Genomic DNA, 9,991 nt, shown 5'->3' on the forward strand with positions numbered 1-9,991 from the left:
CCATTTTAGTGAAATAATGTGTTTTGGTGACCCGCAATGAGTTACTATCGGATTTATCTGCCGGTAAATCCGATGGTAACAAGTCCTAAAATTCAAAGTGTGAACCCTCTCCCCTTTCATTTTGAAATTTTCTCTCTATCTCTCTCTCTCTCTAACCTCTTTTCTCCCTTTCTCTATCTAACCGCCGCCTCTTCCCGACATCCGTCCTCAGCCCTGCCGCCGCCTGCCCCTCCATCAGCCGTGATTCCCTCTTTCTCTCTATTCGTTTAATTTGCGGTCGTTGCCGTCCAGTACCAACGCTGTCACCGTCCAGCACTAACGCTATTGCCGTCTAGCACCAATACAACTCCCACTTTCTCTCTATTCTTCTTCCTCTGTTCTCCTCTTAGGTTCCATGGTCTCTCTTTTTTCTTGTTTAAGTTAATTTAGAATTTAGTTATATGTTAATTTAGTATTTAGTTATATGTTAATTTAGGATTTAGAGTTTGATTATTATATGCTAATTTAGGATTTAGCATTAAGTTCATTTAGAATTTAGGATTTGGTTATCATATGCTAATTTAGGATTTAGGATGAAGTTAATTTAGGATTTAGGATTTAGGAATTAGTCATATGTTAATTTAGAATTTAAGATTTGATTATTATATGCTAATTAGGGTTTAGGGTCAAAGTTAAATTTAGGATTTAGGATTTGGTTATCATATGGTAATTTAGGATTTAGGATGAAGTTAATTTAGGAATTATATTTAGTTGTATGTTGACTTAGGATTTAGGAAGAAGTATAAGATGCTTGAATTTCGAAGTAGAAAATATACCAAGAAAATGTTACAAGCCTTAAGTTCATATAATACACTTACCTATATATTATGCAGTGTTTAATAGTAGCAATAGTTAATTCTAAAGTTTGTAAATTTACCTTTATATGAAAATAAGTTATTATAATCTGCTAGAAATATTGTGAATTTAATTGTGTTCTAACTCATGATGCTGTGGATTGATGTTGGTTGGATTTGTGAGAACCGTAAAGGTGGATATATATCAAATTTTAGGAGAGGTTATGTCAATTTTTTTAAATAACCTAAATATTGAATTATTTAAACTCTTTAATTGAATTAAATAAATTACTGTGTTAGACATTATAATATTATATGTACAACATTACATATATAGTATGAATGCAAGTATCAAAACAAGTTAATATATTCTGCTAGAAAATTTGTGAATTTAATTGTGCTTTGACTGATGCTGTGAATTAAGGTTAGTTGGATTTGTGGAAACCGTAAAGGTGGATATATGTCAAATTTTAGGGGAGATTATGTCAAATTTTTTTTAAATAATCAAAATATTGAATTATTTGTGTAGTATATATGCTGATTATTGTTAATAATATATTCTCTTTACAGACAGGAAGATAGGTAGCAGAAGTAGATCGAGTGAATCTCGTGGTCGTGGTAGAGGGAGAGCTTCCACCAAATCTCCAAGGACTATTTAGTCATCGCTCTCTACCGTGACTATCCCATCGACCCATGTGACGTCACAGGCAGGTATAGCGAACCAGCAGTTCATCATGGTCCCAAATTCGAACCGTCATAAATTTGAAAATGTCAAAAACAGAGACTTAAAACCATCTTAAAGTTTGAGAAGTCAACTTTATGAAGTTGCTATAATTATAAAACCACCATAAAAAACCAAAGTTGGATTGGTCTAGTGGTTAGCTAGCTAGTCCGTTTAAGTTAATGTCGGGAGTTCGAATTTTGCCTTGTGCATGCAGCAATTCATTGGCCAACGACAAATCCTTAAATGAAGCTCAGTATCACGGCGGATTAATCATTGGCTTGCCGAGTTGGGAGACACCGTGAAAAACCAAAAAAATAAAAAATAAAACCACCATAAATGATTCTGCCGCAATAACTCAAAAATAAAATAAAAAAATCAATCATTACTCAAATCCTACATATTCTTCGGATAAGAAATCAATGATGGCATTTTTTTTCCTCCTCGGTTCAGGTCTTCAAAAAAGCATTCCTCATAGAATTGTTCATCAGAAGAAGAACGAAAGTTTTACAGAAATTGATCCTCATCAGAAATCAATTTCAGCAGTTAATGGCAAAGAGTGAATCAATTAATTTGTGAAAATCTTTCTCAGTAAAAAGTATAACAAGATATCAACTAAAAATTATAAAAGGGAAATTCTAAAAAGAGTTACAGTTACCTATTGATAGATAATAGAATTAATCTCAGTAAAAAGTTTCCTTAAAACTTAAAAAGAGTGCATAATAATACTGTGTTACTTAAGTGGAAGTTATCATGTTTTGATTACAACTTGATATCGCTTATACATTAGATATATTTAGCCAACATCAACTTTGAATTACAAAACTAAACACATGATTGATGGTCTCAAATAGAAGATTATTATATTGAAATAATAAATATACCCAAAATTCAATTTATTATGTGTCATAATTTTTTGTTATCATATATAGTTATATATTATTCAATTAAAGAATTAATATAATTATAAAATTCAAAAATTTTTATGCTCAAATACTTCTGCTTTGGTTCTTAATATACGAAAGAAAGCACGAAGAGTCCGAATCATTGGTGATAGACCGTTCTTCAGCATGGCATCAAAGACTTCTTTAGTTTCATCCATTTCGCAGGCTTTGCAGAAAGGTTTCATGAGGGAGTTGTAAGTAACAGGCTAACAGAATTTGGAGTAACATTGTTAGCATCCATTGTTCTAACATGCCTAATTAACCCCTCAAGTAATATCACATATCTAGGAGGCTTCTTACAAAATAAGAGGTTGATTCCGAGAGATATTAGCATATTATTTTGTATATGAAAGATTCATTACAATCCTACTCAAAACTTGCATCCCAGCAGATATAGTTTAAGCAATCAATGAATTCACTTCCAACGGGACTCATCATGGCTTGTGATATGAAATAAGGCACCATTGTGATATCTGGTAGACACCCACCACAGGTACTATAGAAACGAATGAAAAAAAATTGACATTCACCAATCAAAAGTGGATAAAATGCTATGTTGCTCAGCCAGAAGTATCGAGAAAGTTTTAAACATCATACCAAATTAACGAGTCTGTGCTATTGTGGTTTGTATAAATTAGCGATTAATTGTATGAGTAAAACAACGATGAGTTATCTGATACTCCAGTACTCCACTGGCTGGCATGTTTAACCTTTGCTAAAGCTCAACAACCCAACGAGAGAAAGGAAAGGATTGACTATTACCACGGATACAATCATTTATAGAACAAAAATGAAATGGTATAAGTATCACCATTTAGTTCATCTCTTAAAAACAACATATATCTAGATGCACTAATGAATCGAATGAATCTTCCAAGGCCATAAATCAGGTGGTATAATCTGAATTAATTACATGTGAAAAATTAATGAAGCTAACCTTCTCCCATTATTCCCGAAATCGACACAATTCATATTCATATCCAATGTCAATTCAGCCTGAAAGCAATTTCTGATCATAATTGATGGCGGTATTTTGGCTAAAAAACGTTCATATAAAACTCGTGCCCCAACAATTTAGACGATATACGTATCAGTTACGTAGATGATACAGCTTCTATGGCGCTGCCTAGGGGCCATGCTGCCTCAACAAGGGCATCATTATATTTTACTTTCTTCACCAATGTAATCTCTTGCCATGGATAGATACCTGCCAACAAATGGAAGAAATCAGTCCAGGAAGAAAACACTGTTACTCAGACTTCGCACGAATACCATTCTCATGCACAACTATACTAGCATCTGAATAAAACCTACCAAATCCATCAACAAGCAATGTATATTGGTATACAAGATCCATGCAAATGTATGGAAGGTTTCCATCCTCCGTATGTGGATAACTGGATTTGGCATCCTCAAGTTTTGTTTGACAAGCTTTCTTAGCTGCATCCTCAAAATCTGCTGGGCGAACTATTGCAACAGGTGAGTTTGAGTCAGCAATACCAGCCTGTGAATGAATAGCATGATTAGAATGGCCATACAGGAGGCGTTAGAAATGACGACTATCAGCAATTGCTCCAAGGTTGGATAACATGATAAAATACCTCAGCTGCGCGATCAAAGAAAAACGAGGCAACAAAAAGGTTCTTTTGTCCATCCCCACCTCCACCATTCCATATCCCACCAAAAGTGCACTTCATATGAGTACATGTTGACTCATTAACTTTGAGAGCCTTAAGAGCTATGCCTTTGCATTCATTTAAGCTTGCACCAGAAGGGGAAGATGAGGCCCTAATTGATTTTCCCCCATAATTATATGATCCTAAGAAGAATTGAAAACATTTACTTGTTATCAAAATTATAAGGTGCAAAGGGAAAATATATACATATGACAATAATATGAACAAAAACTGACTTCAAGAGCTTCTTGTCCCTATTCGGTTAAAATTAAAAGAAAAAGGGGCATCAAAACAAACAATAAGCATACAAAAATTAGAAGCTATATTTACCATCGAAGCCAGCTAAGATGCAAGGGTTTTCTGCATCATCAGACACCTTTAAAATCTCTGCACGGGCTGCTAGTAAACCATAGTGCAAATAACTGAAATATTATAAAATATATTAGCCTTGGAGCATGGTACTCATGGAAAACTTATATATCTGAATATATATCATGATAAAGACCAAAAAGTGGAAGTATTCAGGTCCAAAAGTTAATGCTCCTAGAAGCTGTAGAAGATAACATCTCAAAATAGCATATCAAGAGTAAGTAGAAACCTGTGAACATAGAGGTAGTATTTCCTTCCCCTCAAGAACATCTCCTTAACATATGGGTCCTCTCCTTCCAATACTTTAGGAGCCATGGCAGCATCCGTCTCTGAAATGGCATATGCCATTTGAACAGATCCACCCCCAAGATCAACTACACCAACAGTCTTTGAATAATCTTTTCCTACATTTCCCAATAAATAGTTGATAGTCACCTAAATAAAAACAGGACCAGGTCAGATCAATAAATTACTGAATCTTCTCTTAGAAGGGATAGAATATACAATATCCTAATTCCCTCAAAGCTGCAACTCAAAATTTTGTACCCAACAACCGAAATATTGTAGTAATTTTGTCTTTCTGTTTATTTTAAACAAATCTATTTTCTAAATTTTGGAGATCTAAAATAAATAATAATTTCCTGATGCCACACTCTCACGCACACACTGCTAGGGGCTTGGGTATTATGGGATGGCCGAAGTCCTACATCAAGTAGTATGGGATGCTTGATGTTATATTTAAAAAGAGTGGTTCTTCCCCTTTAGTAGCTAGCTTTTAAGGTGTAGCTTCCCACTTTCCATAGGTACTTTACAATGGCATCAGAGCCTTGGTTGTCGGCGTCATAGAAAGGGCTACCCATAGGCTGGATTAAGGTGAATACCGAATACTAATAGCTAGTAGCAAAGTGGCTACCACTTGACCAGTGTAGATAGAGTGAAGACGCTGTAGAACTCGGCTTTCCAAGGGCGGTGTATTGTTAGGGACTTGGGTATTATAGAGTGCCCAAAGTCCTATATCGGTTGGTATGAGATGCTTGATGTTGTATTTAAACAGAGTAGTCCTTCCCCCTTAATAGCTAGTTTTTAAGTTGTGTTGTTGCCTAATTTCTTTAGGTACTTAACAATGTAAGAACCTGGCATCTAGAGTAAGTAGAAGAATGAAGCAGTAATAATAGGGCAAGGAAGATGGAGTTCTTCAATGAGATATCACCCAATTTCCTAGTATTTGTTTATATTATTTACTAAAAAGGTGTAAGAAAGTATCACGTATTCAAGAGATCTGATTCTCTCCTAGCCTCTGATCCCATTGCTTCTTTCTTTTTTTAACCCCTTCCCACTACTTCCCCATAGTCCTTTATAGTTCTCACCTCTCTCTCTCATAACAGAACGCTCACCCTCACTCACTTCCCAACTAGGCTAGTTACCCAACCCACACAATTACAATTAGGTCCTTAATTTCTAATTGGCTCGGTACATAACTCACATTTACACATAAACATGGTTGGCAGGATCAAAAGTTATCAAAAGGTTAGATGATCACTTAAAATGCTCACATGACGTTTTGTTCTAGTCTAGATCATTAATGCAAGAGAATCATATTAAATCATATCAGTCTTATATAAAACAACTCTCATTTAAACCAGCCCTCTCAATTGGATTTTACAATTGAGTTCCAATTGAGAGGATCCATTCCCTTCTCTTTCTCTTACTTTCTTTAATAAAAAAAAAATAAAAATCACACCCTACAAAAATAGTGAGGGATCTTCAACGTTGGCTGATTGCTAGAGTAATAATTAGGAAACTTGAATTAATATGAACACTATATTAATTCAGATTGAATAGTTTTTAATAACTAAAATATTAAATTACACTTAAAGAAAATATATGAAAATTGATGCTGCAAATCAACAGATAATAGTTAAATTACAAAATCAATTTTACCTGGAAAAATCTTATTATACATACAGCAGTCGTTAGCAAAATATTAATAGGCTTTAAAACATTTTGGATCAATAAGAAAACGGTTAACAAAGCGTTCACTAATTCAAGAGAATATGGAGCAGGTAAAACTCAAGTTAAAGCTACAGAGGAAAATCACAAAGTCACAGAAAGGTGATGCAATTACAATCCAAAGTACAAAGTGCATGCATTAAGATTACTCACAAGCCAGACATTTTCAACAAGGACTGCATGTCAAAATAAATAAGAATTCCATCATACAAATAGGATGGATAAAATTATGAAAAGTTCCTACACGGAACAGGAGATCAAAATGAATTAGGAAGAATGAAACTCTCTAGAGCAAGCATAGAAGCAGGTTATTCTACTTCTGCATGTTAAGAGAATATTTTCAAGCGCATATTCCATGGAAGAGCTAGTAATATACGTAAACCAGCAAACTTTTTAACCCATTCTTCAACTAACAAAAAATATTTTCTCATTAAGCAGAATGGCATTAATAGATAATAATTCAAGCTTCACTAAATTACCCAAAAATCGTAGAGCGAGTAACACTCCACACCCATATTTTCATTTTCCCCGAGGCAATGAGTAATAGATGCAATCACAATCCATTGGAATTTGGATGCAAAATTGGAGCTGTCAAAACAGGTCTGGCTCAAGTTTTATGCACTACACAAACTCAGAAACAAATCATGTTGTAAAAGTTGCCATATCAGTTTTTGAAACCAAGCAAAGATGGGAATGTAGACAATAGCTTTTGGCCTAGCATACATTAAAAACACACTAGTGATCCGCATGTTTGTTTAATGTTTCAATTTCGGCCTGCAGGTTTTTCAAAAGATGCAATGTAGTTGGTTTAAGTTGTAAACATGCTCCCCATCATGATAGTAGATACCGGGGCATGTTTGTTAAAAGGTTGCTTCAACTAGGATAGGACTACCAAGCTAGCCACTGCCAGTGGCGGAGAACCCCCCAAATCTCAAATTTTCTTTATAAATGATACATAAATTTTAATTTAATCCCCTGTAAAATATTTATTATAGAAAAAATGCACTAACTCGAACTGTAATAGTATCGATTGTACATCTGACTGCTATTTCATTATAGACTGAATCAGCAATTAAACTGGACTGCCAATGAACTGAAGTATAGTAATTCTGAAACATTTCATTCTTTTTGGAGAATTCACATCCTATAGGCTTGCTTGTTTTATGGTTGGAAATGGACAAAGTTTGACCAGGAGGCATTTGGATCTTGTTTCCCCAACCACTAGCAATTAAACCCTGTTGTATAGAATTCAAATCCCACAACCACCACAACAATCACCATCAGGTAAATCAAGGGATAATTTTAGTAATATGCTCTATGACCTACATAAGTAATAGAAAGCCGATGCTCCTCTAGTCCCTAACCTGGTCTCAGATTTATAAATCCAATCTATGTCAATGAAAAGCTTGACAATCCTCCTCTATTCAGGATACATAATGGTACAAACAAGATTAAGTTTACAAGTCATACCCATTGAAAAGCACCTTCTTGATTTCCATCCAACACTGTAACCGCATCGGCCTCAGATTTCAAGCTGCTTCTTTGTTTAAGCAAGTCCCTCACCTTAAATCAATGAAATTCAGATCAATAAGAAGGTTCGGTTAACTGCTTAAATAATTCAACATGAGAGGTACACAGCAATAATCACCGCTTGCAAGATCCTATCAGATGCATCTCCTTCCAAAGCCCTCAAACCAGCAGTTGCCTGCATTATCAAACAAATCCAAATTCAAGTCTTCTTCAGAAAACTCATGCAAAATTAACACACAAAATATAGTAGTAAAAGGAAGACACTCACCCCAACTCGCACTGGTGTTTTGGATCGCAATTCCCTTGGAACTACACTCTCCGCCTTATCCAAAAGCGAGACCAGAGATTCCGCTGCCTGCTGCGGATTCTGAGCGTACGCGCTCAAGCCGGGTTTAATCTGCAAAAATACACAAAATCAAACACTATTAAGTTAAACGATAAAAAAAGAAAACTGCAAGATCTAAAGCCGCAAACAGATCAGCGATTTAATTTTGACCTGAATGAAGAGCTCGAGATCTTTTCCAATGTGGACGAGATCCATGTTTTGATCGAAGTGAAAGACGTGGACGCGGCTGCCGGAGCTGCCGGCGTCAAAGATCACGGCATAGGATCCGCCGGGATTCTTCTCCGGCGAAATCTTCCGGTTGACGAGGGTGAACTCTGCGACGGACTCATTGGACGAAGAAGAAGGCATCATGTAGAGAACGAAGGTGATGAGGATAAGCGGGATCGACACCACGAGCAGCGTTGCTCGGAACCGGTAGATCTTGTCGGCGAGGGATTCCTGGCGGCCGGGGCGCTTCAGCATTTTTCCGGAATGCTCGAATTCCGACGAGTTGTGGTCCGCGGCGTGTGACGGAGGTGAGTTCCCGCTGGACTGTCCGTCGAAGAGCTCGGCGGAGGACGGCGATCGATAACGGATCTGACCGTTGGCGGCGGCGACTGGCGGAGCCTTCAACTGCTTGGAATCTTGTAGCGGCTCCAGCTCTGTTCCTTGGGGTTTTCAACTGTTATTGCTATAATTTAATACGACAACGACGACAACAATGACGGAGATCGCGAAACGACGGCGGGGATTGTGAAAACGGCGTGTCACAGTGATCCGTCGTATTAAACGACGGAGACGGGGATTAAACGACGCAAAATGCACGTTTCGGTTGGCACTGAAAATAAACGATTTCGATTTTGTGCTTTAAGTGCGCGCGTGTGTCTCTCTCTCTCTCTAACACTGTGTGTATTGTGAGAGAAATGTTTGTGTAATTGTGGCAGTGTCTGTGTATGTGTTGCGGGAAAAATGGTTAAATAGTGTATGTAACTGTAAGTTGGAAGGGAAGCCCACCGAGTCGGACTCGGTGTCGGAGGAAGGGATAAAGCGAGTTGTTTGATATTCTGTTCTGCTCTGAATCTTTCCGCGTTTCCGTAGCGTCGTCTGTATTTATGTACGTATATATAAAGGGGTAAAAGGTTACGTAGTTTATACGATCTCGAGTGTAAACTGTAAAGTGCTTACGAAGAATGAACTTTTGAGTTTTGACTTTACTTAAAAATACGGGTTTGGATATCAATATTTATAAAATTTTCTTCTACCATATAAATATAAACTTATGATAATTAATTACTCCCGTATTCTTTTTAAAATTAGACGATAAACTATTATCTCTAATATATTTATACCATATATAATAGAGATATAAGAAGGGTTAGTTTACATATTTTTTTTAACATTTTTTATTATATATAATTTATAAAATTATTGTTTAACTATTTCTAAAATTTGAATATAAAATCTCTTAATTAAGTTATAAATAAATTGCATCTCAACTAATTTTAATTTTATCATCCTTTTACATATTTAATAGATATAAAAGTAGAATCATAAAATATTAGTAACTATTGATACACAATTAT

The 9,991-nt window shown here is 35.9% G+C and overlaps 1 protein-coding gene and 1 non-coding gene across 2 annotated transcripts; both read right to left on the minus strand.

The window, feature by feature from the left end:
• Positions 1–1,992: 1,992 nt before the first annotated feature.
• On the minus strand, positions 1,993–2,088 carry LOC127739970 (small nucleolar RNA Z159/U59). The gene has a single exon (XR_008000711.1). It is a non-coding gene; the product is annotated as a small nucleolar RNA Z159/U59 (small nucleolar RNA).
• A 1,149-nt stretch (positions 2,089–3,237) lies between these two features.
• LOC107470257 (apyrase 2) lies at positions 3,238–9,506 on the minus strand. Its single transcript, XM_016089653.3, has 9 exons — positions 8,580–9,506; positions 8,352–8,480; positions 8,202–8,258; positions 8,024–8,116; positions 4,773–4,978; positions 4,505–4,596; positions 4,100–4,317; positions 3,813–4,002; positions 3,238–3,705 (listed from the first exon to the last, which is right to left on the minus strand). The coding sequence occupies exons 1-9, from the start codon at positions 8,889–8,891 to the stop codon at positions 3,593–3,595; spliced, it is 1,410 nt and encodes a 469-aa protein (XP_015945139.1). The 5' UTR covers positions 8,892–9,506; the 3' UTR covers positions 3,238–3,592.
• Positions 9,507–9,991: the final 485 nt, after the last annotated feature.

Source organism: Arachis duranensis, chromosome 6 (assembly GCF_000817695.3).
Source record: "Arachis duranensis cultivar V14167 chromosome 6, aradu.V14167.gnm2.J7QH, whole genome shotgun sequence".
Classification (NCBI taxonomy): Eukaryota; Viridiplantae; Streptophyta; class Magnoliopsida; order Fabales; family Fabaceae; genus Arachis; species Arachis duranensis.

What these genes read in the sequence shown, in the direction of transcription:
- LOC107470257 (XM_016089653.3), bottom strand. Translation starts at nt 8,891, where the DNA reads ATGCTGAAGCGCCCCGGCCGCCAGGAATCCCTCGCCGACAAGATCTAC. An exon ending in CTGATAGGATCTTGCAAGCG is followed by an intron (nt 8,117 to 8,201) that starts GTGATTATTGCT and finishes CATTGATTTAAG; the next exon opens with GTGAGGGACTTGCTTAAACA. An exon ending in CATCTTAGCTGGCTTCGATG is followed by an intron (nt 4,318 to 4,504) that starts GTAAATATAGCT and finishes AATTCTTCTTAG; the next exon opens with GATCATATAATTATGGGGGA.